Genomic DNA, 19,441 nt, shown 5'->3' with positions numbered 1-19,441 from the left:
ATGCTATGCATAATGAGAAGGGCCATTACCCAGACTGGTTAGTGGACCACTAATGAGACCTTTATTGAGGTGCATCAGTGGGAGCCAGACCCATGAGATACCAAGGTTGAAGTAATGCAGAAGTCATATACACTATCTATCAATAATTGTCTGGACACTTTAGCAATTTACAATTGATACCAGTGGGCAAAGCCTAATATCAGGTATGTCCACCTTTGGCTTTGATCTCTTCCTGCACCCTTTGAGGGAGGCTTAACACTGATGTGTGGGAGACATCAGGTGAAATTTGTCTCCATTCCTCCATCAAAGCAGCACTGAGTTCAGTGACAGATCAAGGATGTGCTGCTCTGGACCTCAATTGCAGCTCCAATTTGTCCCACAGGTGTTCAAGGGTTGAGGTCAGCACTGTGTGCAGGTCAGGGAAGTCATTTAACACCCATCTCTTCATACCATTCCTTGATAGCTGCAGCTTTGTGGTATGGGGAATTGTCATCTTGATAGTAACACAGGTCAGTTCCATAAAAACTCCACAGTGAAGTCAGCACTTGATTATCCAAAATATCAAGGTACTGAGCTGGCTTCATGGAACCATGGACAATGAGTGGTTCCACTCCAAACCAGCTTAACTTGCCGTTAATAAGGTGGGGGTGTCACAGACCCCAAAGACATAGAAAGAAATAACGGTGACACCGCCACTTGACTAACACTACTCCTCCGTGACACCGCCACCTTACTAACACTACTCCTCCACCAAACTTTACTGTGAGTACAACACACTGTGGTAACAAGCATTCACCAGGCTGCTTCCACAGTCACACCCTGCCATCAGACTAGAAACAGGTGAACCTCAATTCATTTCTCCAGAGTACCATTTTTCACTGGTCAATTATAGTCTCACACTCTTTGTACCAGGCAGATAGCCACCTTCGTTGTTATGTTTAGTTTATGTGCCCAGTAAATATTTTTTTTTAATTTTTTTATACAGTATTAGTATTCAACATGATGTTACTGGCACTGGAACTTATCACAGATGGTCTGTGCCAATTGTAACTGGTTTTTGTGTGCCACCTGTTTTTAACACCCTCCTGTCCCTATCAGTCATTTTTGGCAGCTGCCCTGGGTGTTTTTCCTGCACTAGTAATGCCAGAATGTCTCCATTTGCTGATCACATAGCCAACCGTCAATTTCAGATGCTCAAGTTGAGCAGCAATGGCACATATGGACATGCAACCAATGTGACATGTCCGTATGCCCACAATGACACCTCTCTTGAAGTCAATGAGTTCACGTCATGTTGCTGTACCACCTGTATTCAACTCTATGATGAAATACTGCTTCCTACTATCTGTACACTGGTTTTTATATTATTAATAAACCTGGAATGTTCCATAACTTCAAATAGCAGGAATGCCCAGACAATTATTAGTAGACAGTGTATATCTCATATACAAGTAGCTAAAAGGTGCTAGACCTTATTAATAAAATGAGCCCTCAATAAAGGTCGAAACTAGTCTGGGTAGTGGCCCTTCCCATTATGCATAGCATTTTACATGTCCAAAAGGGCATGAGTGCTTTGCATTAAGAGATACATACTAAGGCAAGTGATGTGAAGTCATTAGCGTCTATATATACGAGTCTATATACGAGTAGCTCAGAAGTGAATATATTTCATTTGCAAAACACGGGATAAAGGATTAAAATTTCTTGGATAAAGGATTAAAAAAGTATATAATTTCTTGGTATCTTTAATATCTAATAGAAAAAGGTAAAAAACTTTTAACATCTTTCTCTCATCCAGAGATTTTTATTAATAAGGTCTAGAACCTTTTAGCTACATGTGTTGTAGATGAACAATTTCCTGTAGTCACTGCTTACAACAAATAGTTCTCAGCACTCTTTCTGGCTTGAAAAGTGAAATTAGAAAATGAAACTAGATGGACACTTGTGGACATTAAATTCACCAATGAATCAGGGATCTCACTTTTAGAACAATAGTAGTAGTAGTAGTAGTGGAAGAAGAAATGCAGGAAATCAAGCTTCAAAGATAAGAAGAATTTAGGATGGGTTTCGGAAATAGGAGAAAAAGAGCCAGAAGGTGAATAATTGAAGGCAAAGTAAATTTGGTTCCTACAAGTTTTCTATTGAACTTTTATAAAATTAAAAATTAAATACCTTCCTTTTTAATAGACATGCAAAAGTGAATTTCCTTTCGAAAGAAATACTATTTATTTATTTCGATATTTCTAAAGTATCCCCCACAAGAAAATAAATATCGATGCGTGTTGATGATTCCTACTAATTTACTAATTCTATACTTCAACAATTTTATTCCTCTTTGCTTAAGTAAATAAAAATAATCATGCATTCTGAAATTACTGAATTTCTACAAATTGAAAAAAAAAAAAATTCTACAATAACATACACTTACTTTCATAATGACTTGTTTATTTCCAACAAATTTGGCAAATGCTTTTATAGCTTCAGATGACCAACTCTGCAATAAATAAAAATTAAGGTAGTAAATGAATGGGGTGGGGAAATATTTATTGTTACTGATCAAGAAATTAATAAGATAATAAAAAAAGAATAAATACTTTAAATAATAAGAGATCTTTGATATAAAGGGATAAGCAAAGCTTTATTTTTATGAAGCATCCTTTGATCAGAAGATATTTTTTTTGACTGCATCTTTTTTTTAAATTAAGAAATTAACGAAATGAGGGCCACTAATGGGCAGGGATGTACAATATACAGTCTCTCCCTGTCAAGTTAACCTCACTTTCCAGCAGTGTGACCTGTTTGCACAAAAGGGAGTCTGGCATTTGCAGCAAGCATTCCTGCTGCAAAAGGATACCTTCCTATAGTTGGAGAAAATGCCAACTAGATACTAGGTGGTAGATGTTCTTTATTGCTCAGTGAAATACCACCACACAGCTTAATGGAAGTCTGATGTGATGAATGTTATGCCTGGTCTCCAGAACAGGGATTCTAGTTTCTGTTCCCTCTCTCCTTCTCCATGCAGTGTGAGTGATACCCTTCAACTCTCTAACAAACATACTTAGAGATCCATAACCTCCTCCATTTTGAGGGTACATCAAAACATAGTTAAAATGGTGGCAGCGCAGGTTGGCTGCCAGTTAATGCACAGGCTTGAACCTGTCAGTAATGAATCAGAAGGCTTACTAGTCAACTGATGCATAATTCCACTGCCACATACTCTGCCAGGTCGTGCCTGGAAAGGGAGTCAGAGTAGTAGAATGTGTGGGGGGGGGATACTGTCGAGGCCGCATGGTATGGAGACTTTTCTCTCTCTGTATTTCTGGAAGTTATGTCTGAGAGTGCCTCTCTCATTACACATCCCCACTATACTATTTCAGCTAATCACGGTTAAAATAATGAAGGCTTCTACAAACAATGACAATAACACTGTGACAAAAATAATCTCCCTCATAAATCAATCCCATTAAAAAAAGTCACATCACAAACAGACACAACACAAAAAAAACAATCCAGAAACTCTTCACTAAAACCATACTTTTACACACACACATTTTACTAACATCTGCAGCATTAACACTAACATAAGTAACATTCACCACCACTTGCAGTATTCTAAGACCAGACATATTCCTGAGAAACTCAGATTGCAACTACACTTCCTACTGTCCACATCCAGTTGGGTGGTGCACCTAAAACTTCCCTTAAAATTCTTGATAGTATCCAGAAGTGAGCAATTAAGCTGATTGGTAATACCTCTTAAAGATTCACTTCAACCTCTATCTCACAGATAGAATGTTTCAGCAAGCACTGTCTATTCTAAAGGTACTTCCCATCATTGCTCCAGTGAACTGGCAACTATCATTCGTTCACTTTCACCTGTTAATACAAGAGCAGATGCTGCCCAACATCCCTTTACTGTGCAACTGCAAACCCACTGAACCTGCTTCTCCTCTTCCTTTTTTATTCAGTCCACTTCTGTCCTCGGGAACAGCCTTCCTCGTGAAATATTCCCAAACAATTACAACTTACAGCAATTAAAAACATCAATAAATTTCTATCTCAGTTTCATTTCCACCCAACACATGGCACTGATGTGCTTATAGGTCTCTTGACCTTTTGTGTATGAGATCAATATAGGAAACACACACACACACACACACACACACACACACACACACACACACACACACACACACACACACACACTCATGAGCAGTTGAATTAGAGATACCCGCCGTGTTGGCAAAATGGTGCTGTGGCCGCCCTGTCGAAAGGAATAGTGCCACATGGCGTGTGACGGGGATGTCATCAGACCATGTACTGACCATCTGAGTCATAGGTCATAGTTCGAGCACAGAATGGGGAAGACTCGAGATCTCAGTGAATTCGATCGCAGCCAGACGTATGGGGCACTCCATCTCCGAAGTCGCGCAGGCACTGGGCTTTTCATGGGCCATTATTATGTCAAGAGCATACCATGACTACATGGAATCAGGTAAAACCACAGCCACTAGGGAAAACTGCCTTGGTGTACAACGTTCCGACGACAGGGGGATGCCGTTAGCTAGCTCGGATGGTTACAGCGGATAGACTGGCCACAGTGCTGCAGATCACTCGCCAATTCAATGCTGGACAACAATGACGTGTGAGCAGCCACACCATCCAGAACTATCTCCTCACTATGGGGTACAGAAGCCACCGCCCAACTAGGGTACCTCTGCTCACTGCACATCACAAGGCACAACGATTAGCATGGTTGCATGAACACCATCAATAGACCCTCAACGCATGGAAAAAGGTCGTCTGGACTAATGAGTTGAGGTACACGTTGGTACACACCAATGGCAGGTTACGAGTGTGTCGCTAAGCACATGAAACAATAGATCCCTAGTGCCAGTAGAGTACAGTTCGGGCCGGGGGGGGGGGGGGGGGGGTATCCTTGTATGGGGACTTTACGTGGGATGAAATGGGTCCCCTGGTACGTCTACCATTGTCCCTCACTGGCGAATGATACTGAAACCTGCTGTCAGATCATGTGCACCCATTTCTGCGCCTACAGTATCCTGCAGGAGACTTGTACCTACAGCAAGACAATGCACCGGTCCACTGCTCCCAAATTGTGGCCGAGGGGGTGGATGAACACTCCACGAACATGAGGATGCTTGGATGGCCCCTGAGGCCCCCTAACCTTAATCCTATTGAACACATCTGGGATGCTGTCGAGAGCGATATATGCGCCCTGGACCCTGCTCCAACCAATCTCCATGCATTGCAGGAGGCTGTGCAGCGGTCATGGATCAGTTTGGCTCCCTAACACTTCTGGTGCCTTGTGGAGTCTATGCCACACCGCATCGCTGCCGTCATCAAGGTGAAATGGGTGCTACCCACTACTAGGCGGGTATCTCTAATTCAACTGCTCATGAGTGTATATGAAATATAAGGAATAAAGATTGGAGGTAGACAGATATTTGCAATACATTATGCAGATGACAAGGCATTATTATCAAATACTGAAACAGGACTACAACATCTGTTGAACAGATTACTGGAGTTCCTGTATAAATTATGGAATGAAAATTAACATAAGAAAAACAGGTAATGAAAGTAGCAAGGAAAGAGGCAAATATGGATATCAGAATAAATGGGAAAAAATTGAATCAAGTAAAGACATTTAAATATCTAGGAAGTGTGATTGTAAAAGTGACATAAAAGCAAGAATAGCAATGATGGAATGGAATTTATTCAGAAGTAAAATGGACAGAAACCTAAAGAAAAGACTAATAAAATGTTATGTGTGAAGAGTTGCCCTCTATGCAGCTGAAACTTTGAAGAAAGAAGAAATTAAGATTTTGGAAAACTTTGAGATGTGAATTTGGAGAAGGATAGAAAAAATATGAGAGTCCTGAGAAAGATTAGAGGCGTGAACAGATGGCATCAATGGCAATATCATATTAAAAACGAGGATATTAGGCATCCAGGAATGTGTTAGCAGAGCTAATCTCAGAGCTAATCTCAAGACCAAGATATAGGTGGATTGATACGGTACAAAGTGCCTTAGACGATAGAAATATAAGATCTGATAATGTTGGAGTCTTGACAAGTAACAGACTGATTTGGAGGAAAATTGTAGATAGGAAGTTAGTAAGGATGTTATTTTTTTCATGTAGTACTATCATATCCTGTACACTCCTTGAGGGTACATGGCAGGAATTTGATGATGATGAACTTTTAAAAATGATAGGATATTATTAAAAATGGCATAGAATAGATAGATATATATATATATATATATATATATATATATATATAGAATAAATTCAGTAATGAATGATGTGATATTGATAATAGATGCACCATAAAGCTTGTGAAGATTAAAAGTTGCAATCTGTTAAAAGACAAAATCTAGAACTTAAAAACTTTGAAGGATGAAAAAAAAAAAAAAAACTAAATGTACACATAAATGTCAACTGCTGTAATCACGGTGCAAAACTATGCCATGCTCCCCTTTCTTCTCAACTTTTGGAATTCAAGGTGCTTTGGATAAGGGTAAGAGGCCCATTATGTATCTCTATTTCTGAAAGCATTTATCCCTGATAACTAATCTGAGAGGTTTTCTATAGCAGTATACAAGAAGTATTGTAGTACACTTGTTATAACAGCAATATAAAATATAATGAAATTATGCTATTTACCTCCCCTTTTGGAACAATATCAGATAACGAACATTCTATTGCAAAGCTTGCTTGGTGTAAAAATCTGTGCTGAATTTCTTTTAACCTGATATAAGAAAATTAATAACATTAATCAATTCTGACAACCTCTGTAGAAAGCATGATATAAAAGAGATGCTCATTTTATATAAAATTTTGTTTTATTTTATTAAATTTCATTATTCATTCTTTTCTCCAGAAAGGGAAATTCCAAACTAATACTACTACTCTACATAAACATGGTGATTCATAGCAGTTCTTTATGAAATAAACACCACCAAAAGAAAATAACTGATTTACTGAGGTTATTTTGCAGATGTCTAATCAGCATCATCAGAGCATAAATCATAACTGTGATAAAACACACAGCACTCAAATGGATTTGTAAAACCAATTCAATTTTAACTGAAAAGCAACTAATATACTTTTCAGTATTGTAGTTCACTTGGCTTCTCTGAATTAACTTTGTTTTTATGCAGCGTATAAAAACAAAGTTAATTCAGAGAAGCCAAGTGAACTCTGGTCTTAGAATGATTGCCTCCAGGTTTTTTGTTTGTTTGTTTTTCCTGCTCCAAATTAACATAGCCATACTTGTTGAGATAAGGGAAGTGTTTCATATAGCTGATGCTGATTACAAGAATAGTATTTTATATCAATAGTAATTGCAATATGGCACAGCTATCTTCTTCCTTTTAAGATTGTGCAAAGGAATATATTGAGGTGCAAGTCTTGAAATGCCATACAACACATAATGGTGAATATAGTTTTATGTTCAAGGTGGATGCAAACAGGTCTACTAGTCAGTCCAGACAAGTATTCCTAGTACGTGCAAAAGGATGGGCGATCCATTGGAGAACAAATGATCATTGCTTGATGGATTTGTAGTCTGAAAGTGCGATGGAGATAATATATATTTGTTTAGAACTTAAGTTAGCTTTTCAGATGTACCCTAGATGAAGAGGATGGGAATAGTCTTGGTTGTGGGAGAGATAGGAGGATGCATGAAGTATTTTGTTTACTTTATAGGGATTGTAACCACTGACTAAAAAAAAGTTGAGAATGTGCCAAAGTTCACTTGAAAGAGCTATGTCATTTGAACAAACATCCCTGGCTCATGTGTACCTTAAGAATACCCCACTGATTCAAATCAATGATGGTGGACTTATGTAAGTACCTTCCAGTATGTGTGGGTTTCCTATATATATAAAAAAAAAGATAGTGAACCATTAGATAGTTGTGTAATTAGTGTAATTAGCCTTTCTTTTTCTATAGTGAAGAGTATTTCTGGATGTTGCTGTTCAAATGCAAAGCATTTGAAAAAAATCAAAATGTGAAAACATTTGAAGCACTAAAATGGCAAAACATATCCCACTCACAAATACAACCTGTCATGTAGTAGAGGTAAATTTATCATCACAGTCATTTTCAGAAGATGTTGGAAGTTTTTTTTTTCCACTTGGTTAGACTATAATAAATTTAGTTTAATCCTTTTTCCAAGTATAAGCAAACTAAGTTTGCGCCTGAAGTATCTTCAGGACTGAGGCAACTCATGGTAAAGGTGGACCAAGCTCTCGTCACTCCTTGTCTCAGTATCTCCCATAATGCAAAGCACATCTCCTTGCGGACATGCATAATGCTATGTATTAAGGGAAGGGCCAGTACCCAGACCAATTTCAACCTTTATTGAGGTCTCATCAGTGGGAGACAGACCCAGAAGTGATGATACTAAGGCAGAAGCAATGGAGAAGTCACATTTACCTATACGAGTTCCCAAAAGGTGTATCACCTTATTATTAAATTACTCTGGATTTAGAGAAAGATGTTGGAAGTTTCCCCCCCCCACACTTGGTTAGACTATAATAAATTTAGTTTAATCCTTTATTCAAGTGTAAATCTTCAGGACTGAGGCAACTCGTGGTAAAGGTACTGAGACAAGGAGTGATGAGAGCTTGGTCCACCTTTACCACGAGTTGCCACAGTCCTGAAGATACTTCAGGCGCAAACTAAGTTACTGTTCTAAAATCATGACCAGCTTCAAATGTGGTATGTAATTGATCCCCCATTTGTTTGGGAGAAAACCTTCTAAGAGCAACATTACACTAAAGAAATAGCAAACTATCCCCATGGAGTCAGAAGACTCATCTTGGGAGACCCACACTAACCGTTATGCACACAATACCTATCATCCTCTTTTTACACTCATTCACTGCTAGGACATTCAATTCTGGTAATCCATTTCATTCATTCGTCACTTTCCAAGCAAAAAAACTTAGTCTGCACATCTTTACTAATCACACTCATGACACAACTTCCAGGACTGACCACTAGTTCTCACTCTATTTCTCATGTACTGAAAATTTCCTTGTGTCAATCTTAAAGAACCCCTTTAATAACATAAGTTTCTACAATGTTCCCTCTTTTCCGTCTATTAACTAAACTTAGCAACTCACACACCTGCAACTTATTCTCATAGGAGCATTCCACAGACCTGTCACCAGTTCAATCACTCGTCCCTGAATCCTTTCCACCCCAAGAAACACACGTGATGAAATCTGTGTAAAGTAATCAAAATGCAGCTGAACCATAGCCTAATAAAGAGGAATAATAAGCTATCTTTACTTGTTAGTGCACTTTTCAACATCCAAGTAATCTTTTTGTGCATTTCTCCAATTTTTGCAATATATCCTCTGAACTTTAACTCTGTTCCCCACAAGTATCTAACCTCATTAATTTCCTGCAATCTAGTACTATCAATATGATACACAGTATGTAACCTTTTTCAATGGAAAGTGCATAATTTTACATTCTGCAACATCACACCGACAATCATTATCCTTCACCACCATACCAATTTATTTTATATGCAAGATATCTGCATTACATTTATCAACTACTTCTCTCCGAAGTTTTGCTATATCAGCAAACAACTGAATATCCTTCCTTATATCATTCCCTAAGTAATTAATATTAAAATTAAAGAGTAGTGGCCCTAGAACAGAGTCCTAAGGCCCTCGACTGGTCACCCTTATTCTCCTAGATTCCGCTCCATCATATACTACTCTGGCATATGTCTGTCAGCCCCCTCCTATCCATTATATCAACTTCATATCCATTCTCATTTGCTAAACTTTTGTAAATGGTGCAGCCATTTACCTTATCTAACTCTGTCACTCTATTATAAAATGTGAGTAGATTACTAAAGTAGGGTCCACCATTTACCAAGCCATGCTGTCCACTATGGAGTATCATATTCCTATCCACCTGCTGTTAGATTTTACCCTTAACCAATTTTTTCAATACTTTATCTACCACTCCTGATAGTAATTGGTCTGAAATTTGCTACTTCTGTCTTGGAGCCACCTCTAGGTAATGGAACTATCTTATCGTCTTTCCATTCCCATGGAACCTTGCCAAAGCTGACTTAGACTGAACGATTTCATCAGAGGACCTGCCTCTTACACATTCACATAGCACACAGGCAGACATGCCATCCAGTCCCACTGCTGTATTCACATTGATATTTTTCAATAAGTTATACATCTACCTCACTTCAGACACCAGTCTGTCACATCAGCAACTCTAATAAACATCTTCACCTAAATGATACAGCTTTGAAAAGTCACTGAGCAACTCAACTATTTCTTTTGCTTCTATTTCCTTCCTACTATTAGCACTGATTAAAGTCATCTTCCCATAGTCATTCTTTCTCTCATTTGCTGCATAATGAAGATACTCTTTTTAGATTTAACTTGGGCATGTGTAGCTAATTTTCTCTCATAATCTGATGTAGCCTTTCTTACCATACTAGTCACCCTTTCTTGCTTGCACTTTGTAGTGCTCATGAGTATGTTGACACCTTTTTACATTCTCTCCAGAATGTTTTCTTTTCTGCAGCTCTTAAAAGCTTATATCCCTATGTATCTACTTAATTCCCTGCTTGGTTTATTCATCTAACCGTGGGCATACACAGTTTAATATTGATTTTCTCAAACAATTCCTGACTACTTCCTATGTACTAACAACATTCTTTCCTTGTAACTTCTCAAACCATTGCACTGCTTCAAGAAGCCTCCTAAGTCTGCTATAAATTCCAGCTTTTTAGTTCAACATAAACCCTTTCCTTGACAGATAATTCCACACGTTTAGCAACATCCCAGAATATGACTGCATGGTCGCTCTCCTATAATTGGAGGCAGAGTGTCTACCTTGGTTATCTCTACATCTTCTGATGCTATTACCAGATCCAGAACTCTTAACTCCCTGGTCTCCTCCATGACATGCTATTTTATGCAATTAACTCTCAGCAACAGTATAAACTCCACAACCATCCAGCCATGCCATCTTCCCCCCACCCAATCTATGTCCCAACAGTTCAAGTCTCTCATAATAATTCCCTGGCCTGCATTCATTGTGCTAATCTGCCAATGCATGACATCCACATCTTCCCATGGACTCCCTTGGTCTATAGCAGCAACCAATATACTTTGTCCTATTGGCCTCTACTCACACCAGATGGCCTCAAATGAACCATCTTAACCAGAACTAAAATCTTTTTCTAATTTTGTTTGGTTGTAATTCTTCAACAAAATTAGAAATTAAAGAAGATTTTAATTTCTAATTAAAACCTTTTCATCTGCAATACTTTACTTCCTGTCCTGTTCCCTTCACAGTCTACCCTTATAACTAAATAATTTTCTGTCAACCAGAACTTTTTCAAGCCACTTTAGCCTTCAAAATAAGTAAGGTAGTAGTGGTCTCAAGATATGCTAAAAATCAACTACCTTCAAAATAACAGGCACGTTAATGTGTTCATGCTACTTTGTGTCTCATCTTGTCTATATATTATGTTCCTTCTGTATTGAAAACTGCATTTTTTACAATATTTTCAATATATATGGCATGCCAGTTTCAATTTTTCTGGTATACTTATTCTAAAATCAGAAATTTGTGAACAGCATCAGGATCATTTTCATTCCAGTTCTAATTACATTAATTACTGTCACTAAATATAGCACACAGACTATCTTCGTACTGTCTCTGAAAATCAATTACCATCTAAAGCCTTTCAATAGCAGGCATGTTACTGTGTTTATGGAAGGCTGTGTCTCACATGATGTCGTGCATTAGGCTGGAATACCTTGACAGTATATTATGTCCCTTCTGTATCAGAAGAATACTTTTTACAAAGTTTTCAATATATAAGTTACACCAGTTTAAATTTGTTACTTATTTCCAAAATTAGAAATTTGTGAACAGTCTTTAATCATATAGAAAATCTCAACTGTAATTCTATTTAATTTCAAATAATATATGAATCTTTATATGCTTCTGAAAATTTGAGCTATGAGAAACAAGTGGCAGGTAAATTTTCAGTCTCATTCTAAATGCATTCAAAATATACTTTTTCACATAATTAAATTTTTTCTTTCCATTTTCAATGGCAAAGTTTTGTTTCCACTATTCTTTAAAAGAGAATGTTGTAGTGTTTGGATCTGAATTCCTTAATTCGAACACCACAGCATTCCCTTTTTAAAGAATCACCAAAACACTTGCAATTTTAGCTGCCAGTTTTCTGTAAAAGTCATAAGGTAAATCATTCATCTCCACTTCCATCTTTTTATCTCTTAAGTTTCAGAATTTTATTTTTATTTCTTCATGAAAGACTATGGGAAAAAAAAAAAAAAAAGAACAGTCATTAAAAGCTCAACCTGCCATAGCTTCTTTCCCCAACAGCTATCCTGTTGTTGTTGTCATAATTTAAACATATATATATAATAGACTTCATAAATATCCATTATCAAATTACAGAAATCAATCTCATTTCTGTACAGCAATATTATACAGTTTCTTCTCATTCCACACATGCACCATGACATCATACCTTCAGTTATCATTTCAGTCAGGAAGTGACAAAAATGAGCTGCCATTATATGTTATTGTTATGGCACTTTACTTTAAAACAGTAAATCTTACAAACTTCAAAGAAAACAAATAAGTCTTCCATATCATGAATACATTTATAAAGTAAATTAGTTATAATTTTTAATAAATAAATATTATAATCAAATCAATGTATTCATTTAGTTCAACATTAACCTTACATGTTTATACAGTATGCACAACATATTATTATTATTATTCAGGCCTCCATGGAGTCAAAAGACTCATTGTGGGAGGTTCTTCCTAAGAAACACAGACTCATCAAGGGAGGTCCCTCCTAGGAAACACAAAGTCTATCATACCACTCCTTAAACTCATTGACCGTTCTTGCTCTCACCACTCTATCAGGCAATGCATTTCATGGTTCAACTACCCTCCATGCAAAGAAACCACTCCTCACCCTCTTGCTCACAGTTTCCCTTCGTAACTTCCAATATGTAATAGACAATATTTTATTTTAAAAAAATTGTGCTTTTCTCAAAATATTATATTGCACAATTTCATTAACACAAGAAACTGGTAATTATAAAAAATAAGAATTAAAACTGGCACAATTTAATTACAGTATTACATCCATACATCTTCTTCTTTAGGTGCACAACTGTAATATAGTAAAAGTATTGTCCTAAGTTTATTTTCACAGCTCACAACATGAACTAGCTCAGTGTAAATAAATACTTAATGAACAGAATGCAAAGACTTTTCAATACTTTTATTTAAAAAATACAATTATCTTGCAAATACAAGTCAAAACATGATCATGTGACTGAGTACATCATGAAAAGTGAACTTTTCTGTGAACTGTGAAAATATCACCTATTATTAGCGGAATACTCTTCACTTCTACTTTAGCCAACCACTATAAAAATTTCTCTTTTTTTTTAAAAAAATCTTTTAAAAACATCACATTTTATGGTCTTACAACTCATGCAATTCACCAGTAATTAGATAGATACCATTACCAAAGCATTGCAAATTATTAACAAACTGATCATATAAGTAAATGAATTCACAGTTATGTATAATGTATCAGAATCCAATCATTTGCCATTTCTCTGAACATAGATTCCTTGATGTCCAATCTGAGCACATTATACATGAAATTAATATTTTAACTTTAATTTAACAGCTAATCTGAGTGTCCCCAAATCATCCTAGGATTATTTTAAATAACTCTAGTTTTAATCTAAAACAACTTCTGTAAAATCAATAAATTCAAACATTTATACTTCCAGATTAGCAGATTCAAACAGTACTATCTCCAGTTAAGGGGATAAACACTGACCATCAGATCTGTTTAAGTTAGGACAAATGAGTAAGGTTGTTTTCTTTCTTCATTTCCTCATAGAATATCTTTATAAAGATATTATATGAGGAAATGACTTTTATTAAGGATTCTTGTCTTGTTCCAATGAACTCTGCATTTAGTGTCAATAGCATGTTCTGCAATTCCAGGCTCATGGTATTTAATCAATGACTTGTGTTTTTCTAGATGAATAAAAGCAGATCTTCCTGTTTGTCCAAAATATGATAACCTACAAGAGCAGTGAATTTGGTAGATGCCTGGATAACTGAGAGGTGGAAGCTTGTCCTTAGAAAAAGCAAGAAAGGTGGATATTTTTCTGATGGGGGTGTAAGGCAATGAAAAATATTCAGTGGTTTTAAAACTTTAGCTATGCATTCTTTAATGCCATGCAGATAAGGGATAAGAATGTGAGTTACTTCTTGTCTTGGAAGAGGTAGGATATCATAACTGTTAAAAGCTTTTTTTGATGAAAGAATCCTTAGAGCCATTAGACAAAAAAGTTGAATGAATATGTCTTAATTGTTTCTGTAAAAATTTGTTTGAAGAACATGAAGTAGGAGCACAATGTACTAGTCTTAATACTTCCAGCTGTTTGACTAGAATGGTGATGAGATTCAGCATGGATATAATGGCCTGTTTGGGTCTTCCCAAATTCATAAACCAGGTAATCCATTAAGACCAGTTGTAGACTGTCCCACCTATAAGAATTCTAAATTCTCATCTAATTTATTTGATACTTCAACTAGAAGAACTGCTACTTATACAGAGTTATTTAGAATGAAGGAGCAGATTATACTTGTTTTTGATATTTTTATTTCGAATGATACAAAAGTGTTATACATCACGTGATAAGAAAACTGAAAGTTTACTTTTTCCCACATTCTAGTAGCAGACTCTTGCTACCAGAGTTCACTATAAGTGCTTGAAACAAAAAGATCCCTCAGTCTCTTTCTCAAAAAATTTAACAAAAATGGCATCTCCGCAGGAGAAAGCATTTTGTGTTATCAAATTTGCAGAGTGCAATTCTGTAGTTCTGTACTCAATTTAAGAAAGAACCACCTCATCATAAGCAGATTTACTAATGGTACAAAAAATTTCAAGAAGAGGGATGCATCTGGAAAGGAAAAAGTCCAGGTTGTTCACGTTTCTGAAATTAATGTTGAAAGAGTTCGATAAACATTTGCACGCAGCCCAAGAAAATCCACAAGCTGTGCAAGCAAGGAATTAGGAATTCCTCAAACAATGGCATGTTGTGTTCTCAGGAAACGATTACATATGAAAGGCTACAAGTTGCAGTTAATGCATGCACTACACCCAAAGGACACAGAAAAAAGATTAGACTTTTGTGCAAAAATGTTAGATGACATGGAGGACAATGCCTTTGCAGCATGACTCATTTTTCTTATGAATCAACTTTTTGCTTAAGTGATGAACTGAACCATCATAGTATGAGAATATGAGGGACAGAACATACATGTGCAAATACTGAACATGAAAGAAACTCACCAGAAGCGAACGTGATTTGTGCCATTTCTAGAAAATTTGTGGGCCTTCTTTCTTTGCTGAGGCGATTGCCTCACTTTCACCATAATGTCCATAATTATCTCAACACAAATGATTGAAGCTGGGCCTTATCTGTCTTATGCTGGGCAAGTGGCCACCCAGGTCTCCAGACATGATCCCTTGCAATTTTTATCTTTGGGGATTCGTTAAAGATACCATTTACTTGCTACCCCCTAATCCACCATATTGCAAGAACTTTGGCATTGAATTGTAGCAACAATGAATTCCATAACTTGACCAGTTACAAAAAGTCAGGCAAGAAAAATGGACTATCATTTTGATGTGTGTCAAAATTACAGAAGGTGCAAATGTAGAGCGCCTGAATATCTCAGTTTCCCTGTCAGACAACATATATAACTTATATTATATTGCCAGAAGTAAAGAATTCATAAACGAACACAATCTGCTCCTTCATTCTGAATAACCCTGTATAAAAAACACTTTTGATTTTAGAAATAAAGTTTCTGATCTTCATCTGGTTCCTTCAGATATTATGGTTAGTTTAGATGCATTTTTTTATATAACGAAACCTGTGGTGAATTCATCACTAAAAAACACACGTACTAACCACAATAATGACTATTTAATATAAAGAGCCAACAGGCTTCATTTCGGCAATATAAACACCATTTCAATTAAGGGGATATTAAATCCCACATTGTTTTAAAACTGAATAAGAAACTCAGAGATTGGAATCAGAGAGTTTCATGCCGAATATAGTAAACTATAAAAATATCGGCGAATACTAGCGTGAGCTAATGCAAGTAGTCCTAGTACGTAGTACAATACCAGGCAACGCGTTGCAAAGGTGAGTAAACTTCTGATCGCTATTCTTTGGTATTTTCCATAATGTAAAAACACACTTCCTAGGAAATGTATGCTGTTATTACATTATGGTAGGAAGTCACTACCCAGACCGGTTTCAGCCTTTTTGAGGCTTCATCAGTGAGTAGCTAGACCAAATTAATACCAAACGGTATAGCAAAAAGAACATACATACTCTGCTATACGAGCTGTCCAAAAGGTGCACCCATTAAGTTGCATAAATATAAAGAGCCAACATGCTTCATTTCGGCGATATAAACACTATTTCAATTAAGGGGATATTAAATCCCGCATTGTTTTAAAACCGAATAAGAAACTCAGAGATTGGAATCTGAGAGTTTCATGCCGAATATAGCAAACTATAAAAATATCGGAGAATACTAGCGTGAACTAATGGAAGTAGTTCTAGTACATAGTACAATACCGGGCAACTTGTTTCAAAGGTGAGTAAAGTTCTGATCGCTATTCTTTGGTTTTTCCATAATGTAAAAACACACTTCCTAGAAAGGAAGTGTGTTTTTACATTGTTGGCTCTATTTCATATATTTCATCTTATTAGCCTCTATCTTGCACCAGATGCCTCAAATGAACCATCTCCATCAGACCTAAAATACTCAACTTTTTTTTTGTTATTGGTTGCAATTCTTCCTTCAGCTATCATCATTAACACCCATCAACCTGTCACATTCCCCTCTAAACCCCCCTGAAAATACAATGCCCATTACATTCTATCCCTGTACATATATCATTTTTGGTCAACTAGGTATCGCTAATGCAAATAATTTTTGGCCCCAAACTCCTCCTTTTACCTCTGATACTTCTGCATTCATGTAAATGAATTTCAATCTCTCCTTGGAATCAGTCACTTTGTATAGTGCAATTGCCAACCCATTCAGATCTGAAATCTGTGAAACTGCATTCTATGTTGCACATTCATTGCTGTACATACAGTCATTTGTCTTAGTACATGGCTGGGCCCACAGCTGACTACTTCCAACTTTTTATTATTATTATTATTGTTCCGGGCAACTCCAAGGAGTCGACAGACTCATCGAGGGAGACCCCTAACATCATGTCAAGAACAACTATTCGACATTCACACAGTATCTATCATACCTTGCCTTGAACTCATTCACGGTCGTAGCACCCACAACAGACTCTGGAAGCTTATTCCACTCATTCACTACTCTCCAAGTAAAAAACCTAGCTCTAACACCCTTGTCAACCACGCTCTTGCCCAGCTTCCATTCATGGCCTCTAGTCCTCCCACCACCAGTCATATTTTCAAAAATATCTTCTGGATCAATCTTATAGGAATCCTTCAGTAATTTGAATGTCTCAATCATATCATCCCCTCCTTCGCCAATCGTCCAATTTCTGCAACCCACAAATCTTCAACCTATTCTCATAAGGTTCATTCCACAGACCTGCTATCATCTTGGTCACTCGTCTCTGGACCCTCTCCAATTCCTCCCAATCACGAAGAAACCCTGGTGCCCATAGCTGGGCACAGAAGTCCAGATGGGATCTTATCAAGGCTCGATACAGAGGAACAACAACTTATTAGTCTCTGCATGTTAAAGTATTTTTCAGAAGCCAAGTGATTTGGTGAGCTGTTTTAGTTACTTTTGCAATGTGCCCCCTAAACTTCAACTCCCTATCCACCAACACTCCCAAATCCCTGGCCTCATCAATCTCCTGGAGTATGGTTCCACCAATGCGATATACTGCTGCTATTCTTTTCACCCCAAAATGCATAACCTTACACTTTGCCACATTAAATTGACATCCATTTTTCCTAGCCCAGTCCTCCAAACTATCCAAATCATCCTGTAAAATTTTGACATCCTGTTGCACTCACAATTGCTCTACCCAACTTTGCATCATCAGCAAACAAGTGAACACTTCCTCTCAGATCCTTTCCAATATCTTTGATGAACAAATTGAAAAGCAGTGGTCCAAGAACAGAGCCCTGTGGCACTCCACTAGTCACAAGACGTCTTTTAGACTCCACTCCTGAATAAACCACTCTTTGATATCTCTCCTTCAACCACTCTCCTATCCATCTCACCAACCCTATATCTATACCAATCTGCTCCAGTTTACTGATTAGGGTTCCATGTGGTATCCTATCAAAGGCCTTGGCAAGGTCCAGTAGTATCACTGTAAACCCATTACCCCTATCAAGTTCAGCCGTCACTGTGTTATAAAACGTGAGCAAGTTACTGAGGCATGATCTACCCTTCACAAAACCATGTTGTCCCCCATACAATATCCCATTTTCATCTATCCAATCCTGTATTCTTTTCTTGACTAATTTCTCTAAGACCTTGACAATGATTCCTGATATGCTAATCGGTCGGTAATTTACAACAGCAGTGGAACTATTTTCCCCTCTTTCCACCCCCTCAGGACTAAACCAGACCCGAGACTCAAATTAAACAAAATGGTCAAGGGTACTGACAATTCTTTAGCTGCTTCTCGTACAACACGAGCTGGTATACCATCCAATCCCACAGATGTATTGACATTGAGGTTATGCAATAGACTACTCACCTTCACTTCATTCACCACAATTCCCGTATAATCTACAGGTACATTCGTTTCTGCAATGTCACCACCTGGATGATATATTTTTATTGAACAACATTCTCTCCAAAACCATTCTAATGCAGTCCATCAAGCATATACAAGTCCTCTTGTGCATTCAAATTCACTCTGTACATCTATAAACTGCATGAACTTCTCACTGACTTGTTAAGCATCATGGCTCATCTTCTCAATCCAGTCCTATCATACTGAGGCAGAAGACTTGCAATCCTTACTTTCTCATTCTCCCCACCAAAAAATTCTAATTCTTTCATATCTTCTCTCAGTGCACATTTCTCACCTTTCAAATTATTCATACCTGTCAAAACAATTTAATCTTTCACTAATTTCCAAGGTATGAAACCTTGAAAACGTGTTTTTGTCACATTTTCATTAAATAAACCTCTTATCATTCAATCTCCATACAATACTTCTACTTACTCAGTTTCTCTTTCATACTTTTCCCCATTCACTATTTTTTTTGTTCTCCCTCCTGCTGTGCCACACA

General features: G+C 37.1%; 1 protein-coding gene across 2 annotated transcripts in view; it reads right to left on the bottom strand.

The window, feature by feature from the left end:
- qin (tudor domain-containing protein qin) overlaps positions 1–19,441 on the bottom strand; it is a 544,378-nt gene that overhangs the window by 274,294 nt on the left and 250,643 nt on the right. For both annotated transcript variants that reach the window (XM_090401282.1, XM_090401283.1), the window contains 2 exons: positions 6,693–6,777; positions 2,429–2,494 (listed from right to left, as the gene is read on the bottom strand). In XM_090401282.1, coding sequence (XP_090257408.1) covers positions 2,429–2,494; positions 6,693–6,777 — 151 coding nt within the window. The remainder of the gene's footprint in view (positions 1–2,428; positions 2,495–6,692; positions 6,778–19,441) is intronic.

The sequence above is a fragment of the Typopeltis vanoorti genome, chromosome 12, assembly GCF_054136105.1.
Source record: "Typopeltis vanoorti isolate ZY-2024b chromosome 12, IOZ_Tvanoo_1.0, whole genome shotgun sequence".
In the NCBI taxonomy this organism is placed as follows: Eukaryota; Metazoa; Arthropoda; class Arachnida; order Uropygi; family Thelyphonidae; genus Typopeltis; species Typopeltis vanoorti.
This window is presented reverse-complemented; position numbering and strand designations above follow the sequence as displayed.